The sequence below is a fragment of the Raphanus sativus genome, chromosome 7, assembly GCF_000801105.2.
Source record: "Raphanus sativus cultivar WK10039 chromosome 7, ASM80110v3, whole genome shotgun sequence".
Taxonomy (NCBI): Eukaryota; Viridiplantae; Streptophyta; class Magnoliopsida; order Brassicales; family Brassicaceae; genus Raphanus; species Raphanus sativus.
Window position 1 is genome coordinate 16469957 of NC_079517.1, and position 15602 is coordinate 16485558.

At 38.4% G+C, this 15602-nt stretch overlaps 1 protein-coding gene and 1 non-coding gene across 2 annotated transcripts; both read left to right on the top strand.

Moving 5' to 3' along the window:
• Window positions 1-4466: 4466 nt before the first annotated feature.
• LOC130498177 (small nucleolar RNA R71) lies at window positions 4467-4573 on the top strand. The gene has a single exon (XR_008937098.1). It is a non-coding gene; the product is annotated as a small nucleolar RNA R71 (small nucleolar RNA).
• A 7840-nt stretch (window positions 4574-12413) lies between these two features.
• Window positions 12414-14535, top strand: LOC108814654 (F-box protein At3g59000). Its single transcript, XM_018587264.2, has 4 exons — window positions 12414-12572; window positions 12836-13763; window positions 13858-13998; window positions 14068-14535. Exons 2-4 carry the CDS (start codon window positions 12849-12851, stop codon window positions 14368-14370), a joined length of 1359 nt encoding a protein of 452 aa, XP_018442766.1. The 5' UTR covers window positions 12414-12572; window positions 12836-12848; the 3' UTR covers window positions 14371-14535.
• The last annotated feature ends 1067 nt before the right edge of the window (window positions 14536-15602 follow it).

Sequence of the window (15602 nt, forward strand, 5' to 3'; positions counted from 1 at the left end):
ATTCAATTTAAAAAGAAGCCAGGTTAGGATTACTTCATCGGGTGCTAATACTTGTGAGCCAAACAATTATTCAAGCATAGTTAAGCATAAGTCTAGAACTCGGATCACTCAAGTAGAACAGCCCACTGTCGTGGTACTGCTCTCTAAGCTGATCGATCGCACCGTCTAACTGTCGTTGAGGTGAGAAGCGATCGCAAGCAATAGAGATCAGGTCCGATAGGTTCACAAAACACCCTAATATCTACTTTCGCTGATTAGGGATGCAATGCTCATTCATAATATGTTTAGCAACCTAAGCACTTTTGATGATCAGATTAAACCTATGATCTAACATTAAGCGGCCAGTTTAATGCAAGCAGTAAGAATGGTTATGAATGAAGACAATCGAGTGATTCACTTATCTATGTTTAGCTCACGAAATCATCACCCTAGAACCCTAGACAAGCTAGCCGACTACTCAGCCATGACACAAGAGATCAAAGACATGGATACTGAATAATACTTCATAAAAATAACAGAAACAAAGAGAGGGTTCAGGATAATCTTCTCTATGGAGAGAGAGATGGAGCCTTCTCCCTTTATAATAAGCAATTCCAATAAATCTCAAAGTCTCCAATGGTTTCTTGTGTCTAGAATAGCGTAGAATGATGTAGAAAAATAGAAAAAGAAGTTATATCAAAAGCCACAGGCGGCCAGAGAGAAAAAGAGGATAATTAGGGCAAATCCCGAGATGTTGTATTTTCCTTATTCGTCGGGAACAACCGCGGGATCACTCCGTCTGCTTGTTCCGCTTGATCGGGAACAGTCATCAGACTGTTCTGCGTGAAAATCACCAAACTGCACTGTTTTCTGCTTCTTTTGTTCCAGCAGGTCCATCTCCCATCCAGTGCAACTCCAGACCTGTAATGACTCGAAAAGGACTAGAAAGACTCGATAAAGACTTGAAAATTAGAAAACATATATACAATGATGTATAAAACACCATATATCAATTCCCCCAGACTTAGATCCTTGTTTGTCCTCGAACAAGTCCAAGTATCAAGAACAGGAAGAAAGGTTTGAAAGTGTGGGAACTCTCCTATTCTCAGCAACCATACCTTAACCACGAATCTCTGAACCATACAAGCAGTAAACTAGGACAACACACCCTTACCAGAACCCCACTGACTGCTGTTCGAAAATCGGCTCCATACTCTACATCTCAAACCTGAAAAAGCAACACTATCGAGACAGAACTCCCTACATTCATTTAAGAGCAGCGTGAGCTTCTCATCACATGCACTATTCAGGGTAGACGGGCTAGGTGTGGAACAGGCTAATTTTATGGTGGAGCTAAAGAGTGTTTAGGGGCTACCAACTTTTCGTAGTGGATGCAGGATATCGCGCAAAATAGTCGTGAGGACGGCTCCATTGATGTCCACAGTCCCTTACTCGTTTTGGTATCTCAGGAGCGACTGTTCTTTTCGTTCGGGAACAATCATCAGACTGCTCCGCTCATCTGTCTGCTCCTCATCCCTTCAAATTGATACCTACTCTTCTGCTCGACCTTTCCAGTGGCTCATGTATCCTGAATTCTTCTCCTTCTCCATCACCATATGCTAAACAAAATGAAAAAAAAAAAAATTATATATATATATATATATATATTTTTATTATTTTTTTACAAGTACAAAAAGAGATGGTGAAGTGACGAAGAAGGAGGTAACATGTGATGTCAAGGATGCCACTGGTGGTTTTGATTCAAATCATTCTGGTTCTCCACCCATGTTCTTGAACAGCTCATTGGTTATGGAGTGGTTGCTCCCTTAATCTGCTTGTTCTCCTTCTGGCTGAATCTGCGCAGCAGTAACGAGTAAGAGGCTGCGTCGATCCTTTTCTCTCCGACCTTTTTGCACATATCTGCACATATAACACTGAAAAACAAATGCATGAAGGTGGAATAAAGGCTAAGGTTCAGGGTGGGAACTAGCTAAAGATGAGCTAGCCACTCAGGAACAACAAGATGGATAGAAAGAATAAGAAGTCCTGAGTGTAGTTCTCGTTTCCCTGATCTAGTGCCCATAACAAGAAGAATTTCAGTCAAGATTAGGTTCAAGTTATTTGGAGTTAAGTCTACCCAGTGTAACCTGATCGGCTGAGAACTTCTGGAGAATCAAGTGAGATATGTCAGGGTGTTCCGGGTCCACATGTGTGTCTTTCGCCACTGCTAAGGTCACTGAATAAGACAACTAAAGCACGAGGTGGTTAGTGATCAACACAGAATAAGGTCTTAATTCCCACAAAACTTTGACTGACTCGATCCTAAAACTGACTCAAACTGACTCAAGAGAAAAACAAAAGAAAGAAACGAGTTAGTAAACGACGAAGACCCTCCCCCAGACTTACTTCACAACGTCTCGGTGTGAAAATAAATCAGAGAGAAGGTAAAAACAAGAATTTACAATTTTTTTGGTCGAGATACTTACCTGGAGCGGGTGCTCCAAAAAATTCTGGGTGTTCTGTCGCCAGATTTTCACCTGGAATGGTTGTTCTTGGCTCCTGAGAACAGGGAGCTCCGTTTCTGCAACCCAGAATTTTTCGAAGTATCTCGAATTTTTCCTGTTTTTGACCTGAAACTCAATAAACTAAAACGAAAATAAGCAAACAAAAACAAAACCAAATTATATTTACACTTACCAGTGGGTTGCCTCCCACCAAGCGCTTGGTTAAAGTCACTAGCTTGACTTGGTGACAGGGATCAGTCGGGTTGAGCATGAGGGCTTGTTCCAAAACAAGCTCCACAATCAGACATGTTCAGCTTCAAAACTCTGCTCAACAACCCTTTCACAGCAGCTTCTCCTTTCTCTTTCAGCTCATCTGTGAGAATAACTCTGACTTGGAGAAAGGTTTAGAGGTATCCTTGCACTTTACCTCATATTCAATGGATTTCTCATCACACCAGTGAGGTGTCAAAGTCATAGTAGGATCTCCTTTGACCCTTTTCTTCTGGACTTTCTCTTTCACCCTTGCATTCCCACTGAGTTTCTTGGTATCATTGTGAGGATCTCCATTCAGAACTTCCTTGAACTCACTGTTTTTACCAAGCTCCTTCCTTGGAACAACCTTCAGCTTTTCTCCACAGAACACTGAGATGCAAGAGGCGTGTAGTTTCTGAAATCTGGTGGGAACAGCCTGATAGAAGACATTCTTGTTGATGTGGGAGAAGGAGACTCTCTTATTAGGCATATCAACGATCGCTCCCACTGTAGCCATAAATGTCCTTCCTAAGATCAAAGGCATCTCATGATCCTTGTTCATCTCAACAACCTGAAATTCAGTATGGAGAACACAGTCCCCAACTTGGACAGGAAGGTTGCGAATAGTGCTATAAGGAACTGCTCTGGAAGAGTTTGCAAAAGTCAGAGTCACCTTAGAAGGCTCAACATCAGCAATGCCTAACTTGTCTACAATCGCCTTTGAGACAAGATTCACACAAAATCCAGAGTCACAAAGAGCTTCCTCAAATTCTACTTCAGCAATAGAACATGGAAAAGCAAATTTTCCAGGATCATCAACCTTAGGCAACACCTTCAGGTGTCTAGGTGGAATCGGATAGGGAACCTTAGGAACATAGACTCGCACTGGTGGAATATCAGTAGATCTGTCAGGAGCGGGAGCAGTCGTGGGGGCAGTCGCGGGAGCAGTCGTGGGAGCAGTCGCGGGAGCAGTCGCGGGAGCAGTCGCGGGAGCAGTCGCGGGAGCAGTCACTCTAGAGCTAGCAGACTGCACTGTTCTCTGTTCTGCGCCCATAACCGTCTCAGCGAACAGTTGTTTCGCTTGTTTTTCCTCAGATTTTTCACGTCTCTGCTCGGTTGCATTACAGTGCTCAACCCTAGGATTCATCACACTTTTTCCACGAATGATCTCTTGCTGTCTTTTAACAGTTTCAGCAGTTTGAGCGAGCTGAACATCAATCCTCTTTATGTGGTTGCTCACAGTATCATATTTTGAATTCAGCTCAGTGAACATGCTGTCCATCCTGGTATTGATGTCTGCGGTAACCTGATTCAGTGCCTTGACCTGAAGCTGCTGGCTCTGGAGCATCTGCTGCATCATAATGTTCAGATTTTTCAGATCATCTGGCGGACTGTTCCCTGCAGTTGGAGCACTCGCGGCTGGAACATCTTGCTGATTGCTCTGTGGGGTGGTGTTCTGATACCCAGATCCTTGTGCCTGGTTGTTCTGTAGTATTTGATCGACCTTAGCTGTCAGCTCATCAATTTTTCTAGGTGTGTACACTGTTGACTTCCTTGGAGCGGTTGCTCTCCTGATTCTCATTGGCTGAGCTAGCTGCCATGTTCTCAATCAGCTTGAGCGCTCCATCAGTGATCTGAGTCATGGAGTCTCCATTGCTCGAAGAGTTTAGAGCACCTTGGTATTTCTAGTCCACCCCATCATAGAAAATGCCCAGGAGGTAATCATCATCAAATCCATGGTGAGGACATTCTCTCTGGTAGTCATTGAAGCGCTCCCATGCGTCACAAAAAGGCTCATCATGGAGCTGTCTGAATGAGGTGATCTTGTTCCTCAATGTAGTTGTTCTCGCCTTAGAGTAGAAATGGTTGAGGAACGCTGATCGGACCTGTTCCCACGAAGTGTGAGAGCCGGTAGGGAGAGAGTTCAACCACCGTGCAGCTTTTCCATCAAGAGAGAATGGGAATAGCATGCACTTGATGTAGTCTGGTGGCACACCATTCGCACGAGTGAAACTGTAGACTTTTTCGAAATTCTCAATATGCTCCATTGGAATTTCTGCAGAGAGACCAGAGAACACTTTTCGCTGCACCAGATCAATCAGAGCAGGGTTGATCTCGAAGTACTGCCTGGTGCAGAGTGGAGGAACAATGGCAGAGCGCGTAGTAGGAATGTTCCGCAGAAGGTTTCTCTCCCCGATTGGAACAGTCTGCGCTGATTGTTCCTGCCGCGCGAGAGCAGCCTGTTGAGCAGATTGTTCTGCAGCTGCTTGCTGAGCTTGGATGGTCTGCTGCATCTGAAGCATCTGCTGTTGCATCAATTGCATTGCTGCAGCGAGATCATCCTGATGACCGTGATCACCCATGGTGGTGTCAGTAGGCCTTGGCTGTTGTCTGTCCTGATTTTCTAAACCTTGCGATCTCCTGCAACAAAGAGAAAAGAGCAAGTTAGAGGTCTTATACTAAATAAATAACCGAAAAATAAAGGTAAAAAGATGGTCCCCGGCAACGGCGCCAAATTGATATTCGTGTTCACGCACACCAATTAACCTAATGTGCACACTACCACAATCGAATGGTATGTCGATGTAGCACTTTAGGATCGAATCCACAGAGACCAACTCTTACATTTTATTTCTATTGGATCAATACTTAGCTAAAACAAATATGGGGTTTTGATTGATTTGGTAACGTGGAGGAACAAGTCAAATAATATAAATGAGAATTCAATTTAAAAAGAAGCCAGCCTAGGGTTACTTCATCGGGTGCTAATACTTGTGAGCCAAACAATTATTCAAGCATAGTTAAGCATAAGTCTAGAACTCGAATCACTCAAGTAGAACAGCCCACTGTCGTGGTACTGCTCTCTAAGCTGATCGATCGCACCGTCTAACTGTCGTTGAGGTGAGAAGCGATCGCAAGCAATAGAGATCAGGTCCGATAGGTTCACAAAACACCCTAATATCTACTTTCGCTGATTAGGGATGCAATGCTCATTCATAATATGTCTAGCAACCTAAGCATTTTGATGATCAGATTAAACCTATGATCTAACATTAAGCGGCCAGTTTAATGCAAGCAGTAAGAATGGTTATGAATGAAGACAATCGAGTGATTCACTTATCTATGTTTAGCTCACGAAATCAGCACCCTAGAACCCTAGACAAGCTAGCCGACTACTCAGCCATGACACAAGAGATCAAAGACATGGATACTGAATAATACTTCATAAAAATAACAGAAACAAAGAGAGGGTTCAGGATAATCTTCTCTATGGAGAGAGAGATGGAGCCTTCTCCCTTTACAATAAGCAATTCCAATAAATCTCAAAGTCTCCAATGGTTTCTTGTGTCTAGAATAGTGTAGAATGATGTAGAAAAATAGAAAAAGAAGTTATATCAAAAGCCACAGACGGTCAGAGAGAAAAAGAGGATAATTAGGGCAAATCCCGAGATGTTGTATTTTCCTTATTCGTCGGGAACAACCGCGGGATCACTCCGTCTGCTTGTTCCGCTTGATCGGGAACAGTCATCAGACTGTTCTGCGTGAAAATCACCAAACTGCACTGTTTTCTGCTTCTTTTGTTCCAGCAGGTCCATCTCCCATCCAGTGCAACTCCAGACCTGTAATGACTCGAAAAGGACTAGAAAGACTCGATAAAGACTTGAAAACCAATTAGAAAACATATATACAATGATGTATAAAACACCATATATCATATGTGCTCTGAATCGATGCCAGTGTTCATTAACCTCAAAACATTAACTATTAGGAGTGACGAGAATCGAGGATGGCAAGTGATGCCAGCTCTTCTAAGGAACTGTCCACATTTAGAAACTCTAGTCATTAAGGTATAATAAAAGCAACTCGTTTTCCAAACATGTACATACAGTTTTAACATTTTTGAATCTTCTCTTAATGGGTCTCCTTTGTGCCTATAGGGTCTCGTGCACCATGTTAGAACCGAGTTCGGCAAATCCCCCCTACACACCAGGTGACAGATAAGTGTGGGGATGTTTGTGACTGCATTTCTCGGGAGGACAAAGGACTGTCACTAAGACTGTAACATCCCGAGTTGTGATATGTGAAAAAGCTTAAGAGAATTGATTTGGCTACCTATATCACCAAAGTTGACTTACCTTTTCTGTCACACATCTGTTTAGAACTCCAGAGTTAAGCGTGCTTGGGCTGGAGTAGTGAAAGGATGGGTGACCTATCGGGAAGTGATTCGCGATACCGTGTGAGTGAGGCCAAACACGGGGAAAGATCATGTGGTGATTGCAGGGTCAGTAAACGATGATTTCGAGCTTTGGAAAATTAACGATCGACCGTCGTATGGGATGGGGCCCACGGGCCGAGAGAGCGGGCGTGGGTGGCCCATTAGCCATGGGCGGGTCGGGGCGTTACAAGTGGTATCAGAGCTGGTTAGCTGTCTCAGTTCTGACCTGAGAGGCGTCTTGAGACCTGTCGTGGAGCGCAACGAGGACGTTGCGTTCTTTGAGAGGGGGTGAATTGTAACATCCCGAGTTGTGATATGTGAAAAAGCTTAAGAGAATTGATTTGGCTACCTATATCACCAAAGTTGACTTACCTTTTCTATCACACATCTGTTTAGAACTCCAGAGTTAAGCGTGCTTGGGCTGGAGTAGTGAAAGGATGGGTGACCTATCGGGAAGTGATTCGCGATACCGTGTGAGTGAGGCCAAAACACGGGGAAAGATCATGTGGTGATTGCAGGGTCAGTAAACGATGATTTCGAGCTTTGGAAAATTAACGATCGACCGTCGTATGGGATGGGGCCCACGGGCCGAGAGAGCGGGCGTGGGTGGCCCATTAGCCATGGGCGGGTCGGGGCGTTACAAGTGGTATCAGAGCTGGTTAGCTGTCTCAGTTCTGACCTGAGAGGCGTCTTGAGACCTGTCGTGGAGCGCAACGAGGACGTTGCGTTCTTTGAGAGGGGGTGAATTGTAATATCCCGAGTTGTGATATGTGAAAAAGCTTAAGAGAATTGATTTGGCTACCTATATCACCAAAGTTGACTTACCTTTTCTATCACACATCTGTTTAGAACTCCAGAGTTAAGCGTGCTTGGGCTGGAGTAGTGAAAGGATGGGTGACCTATCGGGAAGTGATTCGCGATACCGTGTGAGTGAGGCCAAAACACGGGGAAAAGTTATGTGGTGATTGCAGGGTCAGTAAACGATGATTTCGAGCTTTGGAAAATTAACGATCGACCGTCGTATGGGATGGGGCCCACGGGCCGAGAGAACGGGCGTGGATGGCCCATTAGCCATGGGCGGGTCGGGGCGTTACAAAGACTTTGTCCAGTAAAAGTGATGAAGATTCATGGGTTTCAAGGAACAATGGAAGAGATGGCAATGATTAAGCATTTCTTGGAGTACTTTCCATCTTTGAAGGAGATGCAGGTCTATGCTGAGAAGAATAATCCTAGACAGCTACTAAACCATGAAGTTTCTAAACTTCTCTTGGAGATGTTCGAACTCTACAACAAGTTATCCAGTTGCAATGTCCAGCTCTTCATATGAAGTTGCTGAAGAACAAAACCATCTCCTAGTGTTTGGCCTGCCGTTTAAGTTGTGTTTAACTTTGCTTGAAAAACGTCTCAAATTTAACTAATCTCAAAAGACTCTAGTTTCCTCTTCTTGCTTGTTATCCGAATCATTTGCTATGGATGGCTTGTTTTCCTTTGATTCTCCAACAGGTGTTTTGGTTTGAGTTTGTTATTGTTGTCGTCTGTACTTGTCTATAAGTTATTGTTCGTTGATCATGTATAATTGTGTACGCTACGGAAGATCTGACATGATACATATTGTGATACAATTTCCAACTCATTTCTACTTTAATCTCTATTTTATTTTAAAAAAAAAATATTATAGAAATGGATTTATTCCAATGTTCTTCTATTTATAGAAAAATATAGATAATTATTATTTTCATTTCTAAATATAGTTATAAAAAAGTAGGATTTCTCTATATTTTCCTCTAAAACATACATTGGAGTAAATTCACCTTTATAATAGAAATCTTTATTTTAAAGAAAAATATTGAAATATATATTGGAGACGCTCTTATAAGCATATACTAGATTTTGATCCGCGTTTCTGAAACGCGGGTTTCTTAATTATAAATAAATTAAAATATTAAATATCAAAGTTATATTATATTGTATAAGGAATTTGCTTAATTTTTTTTTATAAATTTTGAATTAGTTTATTTGAAATTTGTACGTACACTCTTATGTTAAGATCTCGTAGATACATACATTTTATCAGGACTCAAAAACCGAGCAACTCAAAAATGTACGTTCAATTAGAGTCTGGATCTAAAACAAATTATCTATTGGATATTTTTTTGGACCGCGGATCCCTGTTTGAGTCAGTGTCTACCTGAAACCGGATCGGGTATCCAAAATACTTGAATTATATATTTAGTTATTTTGGACAATTTTTGGTATTACAGATGGTCTTTTTTTTAAGTTTCGTGTTTGAGTTTTTTTTTTGTTATTATTTTAGGTTTCAGTAAAATATCAAAATTTTAAAAATATATTTCAGGTATGTGATTTGTAGACAAATCAAGATATAAGTAGTATTTTTATATCTGATCCGGACCCTCAGTCAAACCCGTATATAATCGAGACCGGCTTATGTTCTTCAAGTAGAATTCTATCATAGGTTCAACCAATTGATATGTTTCCACAAAATTTGGATTTAATGTAAACATTTTAAGTTAAAATTGGATAAAACCCTAAAAGTTTATTATTAACCCGTGAATCGACACCAGTGACCCAAAAAATACCCATAAAAACCTTATATATATTTTTCTAAATGATTACAATTCTCATACACCTCATAATAGTCAATAAATTACATAAAATATTTTAGTTGTCTATCTATATGTAACTACATTGTATTTATGCATTTTAATTTATAGGTTTTGAAATGATCAATACTACTACAGTTTTAATATAGATAATTTATTTCTTTTGTTTAGAAATATACAATAGGTTTAAACATATTAATAAAATTAAATTTATAGTTAGTGGATTGACCTTTCTTAATACGTCACATATACATGAAGGTATTCTTTTAAATAGTATATATATATATATATACTTTCTCTAAACGCTGTACAGTTTGTTCAAGATGGTATATTTGGTTAATAATATACCATAGAAAATCGAAATTATTTATTTAGATTGGTGAGTGTTTCAAAAAAATAGATTGGTGAATATTTACTTTTACGTATTCGTGGTTTGTATGTTAACTATTTACTACAAATATGGAATATAGTTAGTTAAATGGATCCTGTTATTATTTGAAAATTTCGGAGATAAATTTCTAAGAATAACCCAAATTGAATCTAAATTTTGATGATTTTCATTATTTTAACATTTTGTATAGAATCTAATGAATTTATATTTCATTGGTTTGATTTATATGTGAATATTTATAGTATATAAACATTAGTGTATGCTTGCGTTATATAAAAATCATGGTGTGAATTATAAAGTTACTCTAAAATAGAGTAAATTATAGAGGAGAAAATAGTGCTCAATTGGAGATGTCTTTAGATGATACTGTTACGTCAACTAAATGAACTATTATGTTTATTAGGTATAATATTATTGTGTAATATAAGATCTACTAAAAATCATAAATTAAGTGTTGGAACTAATTTTTTAGCAATATATTCATATGCTAAAAATAGAGTTAGTGTGAATGAGAAATGGAGGTAATGTGTGTGATTTGAGAAACTTGTATAAAGTTACAAATATACAAATTAGATATTTGGATTTGGGTTTTGATTTGTTAGTTGAACTTCATGTTCATTAACTTAATCTTATAAACCAAATATATGTGATCTTTTATATTGATAAAATATAAAAAAGAAATCCATTTAAAGTATATTATTTTGTTTGAATGGGTCAAATAAATAATAATTATACTCTTTAATTTCTTGGTCAAGATGTGAAATGAATTCACATAATAATGACAAGAAATAAAGACTCCATTAGTGCACAATGGGAGGTTTCATTTTATGTTGAAAAATGAAACTTGTGCTTCTCATTATTTTTTATATAAAGCCTCATGGCAATGTAGAAAAATAGACACATCAATAGCAAAAGAAAAAACCACATTCTCCATATTGAAAAGTTATGTCAGTATCTTTTATTTTTTGTGTCTGAGAGTACAACACAAAACTAGTTTCGCCAGACTTCTAATAGAGTGACGCAAATTCAGAAGATTGTTTGCAGTTGTATCCTGGGACTCATTACGTTATCGAACCGTCGCACTACGGGACGTATTTTAAGTTAAGAAAAGAGATAATATCTCGCCTCTGCAGTTGTATCATCCTTTTCTTACTCTTTGATATAGTTTTATTATTTTTTATTCTTTACAATATTCAGTAATCCGTAGTTTATAAAATACGGTTCTATCATTAAGTGTTATGTATATTTGGTATAATATGATCGTGTAATATAAATTCTACTAAAAAATCATAGAAGTGGGATGAGGTATAATATCATCGGTTACTAAAAAATATGGGTATAATAAATATATGTATTAAAATATTGTTAGAATAATTTATGGAAACAAATAGGCTAGCCGAAATAATAGGTAGACCAATGTATCTATTAGTAAAATAAAATGGTCCAAAACAACTTTAATAAGTAGATTTATTTAAACTTGCTTCTCATGCAGAGAACATGGTAAGAAAGTTTGCATATTGGGACATCATAAGAAAGTTTGCATATTGGGACATCACTTCTATGTCTTCCTGCTGGTCAATTGCCTGGAGAAGTCTTGCCACCCTGATTCAGAGCTCTTCTCGAGCATCTAGTGGCATACAAGGATCAGCTCGCTGGTCAGTGCTTTTTTCACTGTCTCTAATTTTTAGTATATTCCAAAACTTCAATGATATTCATCTATGAACATGTTTAATAGAAGCTGCAAAGGTAAAACATGAAGAATGCAAAAATGTTTAGTGCTTGATTCGCATATCAGATTTTGTAATTTTGATTGCTTTGCATATTAAATTTGCCAATCTTGTAAATTTAGTGCCTGGTTTGTTTGTTTGTTTGTTTGTTTGTTTGTTTTTTTTTTTTGTCATCTGATGTTTTAATATTTTAACCAAAGTTAACAACCCTTCACAAGGGAGATTACAGACAAAAGACCCTAAGACCAAACTAAGCCGGCGATTGAAGGACACACCAATCCCGGAGCCACAAGCCGGCGATTAAAAGAGATTACAAATCCCGGAATCAAACTGGAAAGAACAAAGCAAAGACATCTAACCAGAACATAAACTAAAGACCTAGGTGAAAAACATTACCAATCAAAAGAAAACAAACCGGTTTGTTTGTTTGTTTATCATATATATTTGTCATATTTCCTCAATTTTTATTGTCTGATTTGAAATCAAAATGATTAATTCAGTCTGAATCAAATGAGCATTTATTGTTTCTGTTGATCTGTTTGCTGATCAAATGATTAAAAAAAATTCTTCCTGGTCTTTGGGATATGTTAACTTGTAAAATGACCAACTTTCTTCCGTTGTTGGTTAAAAACCGGTCCAAACCAAAACGAATCGAGGAGAAGAAATTAAACCGGAAAAAACCATATATAACCAATATATTCACACTGGACTCGTTCTACTCGAGCCTTGTCTGTCTGTCTTCAATTATCAAAAACCCTCTATTTTTTTTTCTTCGCACCTCTCCACTTGTAGAAACAAAGCGACTAAGGTTGCTCTCATCTCAGTGAATGCATGCAGTGAAAACCCTAAATGTGGGTGTTTGATTAAGCATTTCGTAAATAGGTAGGACCGGCCCCGCTTTACTCAAATCTCTTCTGCTTAGTACTGATTCTGACTTCTGAGGGGTTTCTGAGCTCAAAGTTTCCACCTTTTGTTAGATTCCTAACTTGCGTTTGCGTTGTTAATTGAGTTTCCCTCTGTTTGTATATCCTCTCTGCACAGTGATACTGTTTTTAGTCATCATCGTTTCCGCTTATCTTCCGACTAAAAAAGCTTCGAGCTTTGTCTACTTTAACATACCTCTCTTCTTTCTTCCTTTCGTGCAGAGAGAGAGAGAAGATGGATCACATTAGCAGTCTACCAGACGGGGTTCTTTGTCATATTCTGTCTTTCCTTACCACAAAGGAGGCTGCTTTGACATCTATTCTCGCCAAGAGGTGGCGCAACCTTCTCGCATTTGTCCCTTGTCTTAAAATTGATGACACTCTGTTTCTGCATCCTGAAAAGGGTAAAGGGGACAGGGAAGACGTTAAACAGAGCTTCATGGACTTTGTGGATAGAGTTTTGGCGCTGCAGGGTAACTCTCCACTTAATAAATTCTCTCTCCAGAGTTTTAGTGGGGCTGATTCAGATAGAGTGGATGGTTGGATTAGCAGTGTGCTAGCTCGTGGTGTTTCGGATCTTGATCTCAAGATCATTCTGCATCTTGATCGACTTTGGGATCCCTATCAGCTCTCTCCAAAATGCTTTGAGTGCAGCACACTAGTTAGTCTGAGCATAGGCTCTGGCATTGATGTTTCTTTGGCTGCTGCTCGAGTTTTCTTACCAATGCTTAAAACTCTGATTCTTGACTCGGTGGGTGTTTGTCCTAATGAGTTTGAGACTCTGCTTCATTCTCTGCCTTCCCTTGAGGAATTGCTTCTCGTTTATGTGGACTGGAAAGGTATGGATGTCACAGTGTCAAGTGCAAGCCTCAAGACCCTAACAATAGAGTTATGCTTTTTGTTAAACACTTTATCATTTGATACACCAAGTCTCCTTCACTTTGACTGCTCTGGTTATGCTGCATGGGACTATCCAGTAGTTAATATGGGAAACTTGGTTGATGCTCAAATCAACTTTAGTGAAATCCATATCAAGTCACTTGGAGAACCAGATAATGACGAAGATGCTCTTCGTTTTAGCAATATGTGGAAGCTCTTTCATGGCATGCGAAATGTTCCTCATCTTAGCTTGCTTCCTGATACTCTTGAGGTCAGGTTCCTGGAGCATATGAACAAGCGAAGATCTAGTTTTGAAACATGTGATTCCAAAATATTTTGTTTTTTTCTTTTGTCTTTGCTTTCAGGTGCTTTCTATGTGCTCTGAATCGATGCCAGTATTCAACAACCTCAAATCATTAGCTATTAAGAGTAACAAGGAGAGAGGATGGCAAGCAATGCCAGCTCTTCTAAGGAACTGTCCACATTTAGAAACATTTGTCATTAAGGTATAAAAACCAACTCGTTTGCCAAACATGTACAGACATTTAACATTTGAATCCTTAATGGGTCTTTAGGGGGGTATCATGCACCTTGTGACAGACAAATGTGGGGATGTTTGTGACTGCATTTCTCGGGAGGACAAAGGACTTTCACTCAAACTTTGTCCAGTAAAAGTGATGAAGATTCATGGGTTTCAAGGAACAGTGGAAGAGATGGCAATGATAAAGCATTTCTTGGAGTATTTTGCATGTTTGAAGGAGATGGAGGTGTATCCTGAAGAGAATAATAATCCTACGCAGCTAGGAAACCAACGTGTCTTGGAGATGTTCGAACTCTACAACAAGTTATCGAGTTGCAATGTCCAACTCTTCATATGAAGTGGCTGAAGAACTAAACCATCTCCTAGTGTTTGGCCTGCAGTTTAAGTTGTGTTTAACTTTGCTTGAAAACCGTCTCAAATATAACTTATCTTAAAAGACTCTAGTTTTCTCTTCTTACTTGTTATCTGAATCATTTGCTATCGATGTCTTGTTTTCATTTGATTCGTGTTTGTTCTTTATTCCGTTTGGCTGCATGTAAGCCTTTTTTATCATTAAGAAAAAGTAGAGACGCTTTGTCTAGGTGAGTCTTGTCATCATCATGTCTCAGAGATACCAACCTCTGCCATCTCCAGTTTTGCATTTCATCACCATTTCCTTTTTTTGGTTCTTATCATCCAAAATACCAAAACAAAAGACCAAATCCTTTTTCGATTTCTTTTTGCATTTTCAGGAGGAACAGAAAAAAACCCTCTTGGAGGGGTTTGTTTGTTTGTTTATCATTTATGTGTCACATTTCCTCATCTTTATTATCTGACTAGTATAGAACCCATGCTAGGCATGGGAATATTTTTTGTTACAAAGAAAACCAAATTTCAATTATATAATTAAAGTTACATGTATAATATAACTTTGATTTATCAGTGGGAGATTAATATATATAAGCAAATCATTAATACACATTTATACATGATTGATTTGAAATGTGATTAACATCCGAAATGTCATTTCTTCATCATCTTTTGGAGATGGCGTGAACTGAGTTTTTAGTTTGTTTTATTAAAACAAAAACTGTTTTCTTGAAATATTATTAAAGGATTTCAGGAAAAGTTTTTTTTATCTAAAAATATTAATTATTTTCTGTTTTCATTAGTTATTAAAATAACCTAGAAAATTTGTAAAAGAAAACTTGAAAAAGTTCAAAATTAATTACAGAAAATGATTATAAATTTAATTTTAAAAATTAAAAAGGTAAAAAAAAGATTATTGTTTACCTGAATTATGGATGGTCAAACGTTCTGCAACTCGGTCAATTTCATTCGTCTTCAACCTTCACCAACTTTACTCACGACAATTTTTTTTGAGAGAATTTTAACTGTATTAATGATCCATTTTAATTTTGAATTTTAAGCCATTTATCAGAATTTGATTATGTATCAGAATTTGATTTGTCATGTGACTTGTGCTTTAGTATAAAAAGAATTTGAAATCAAGTGATTAATTTCTCTCGGTTGAAATCATCAACTGAATCAAATGATCTTCCTGGTATGTGGAAGATGGGAAGTGATCAA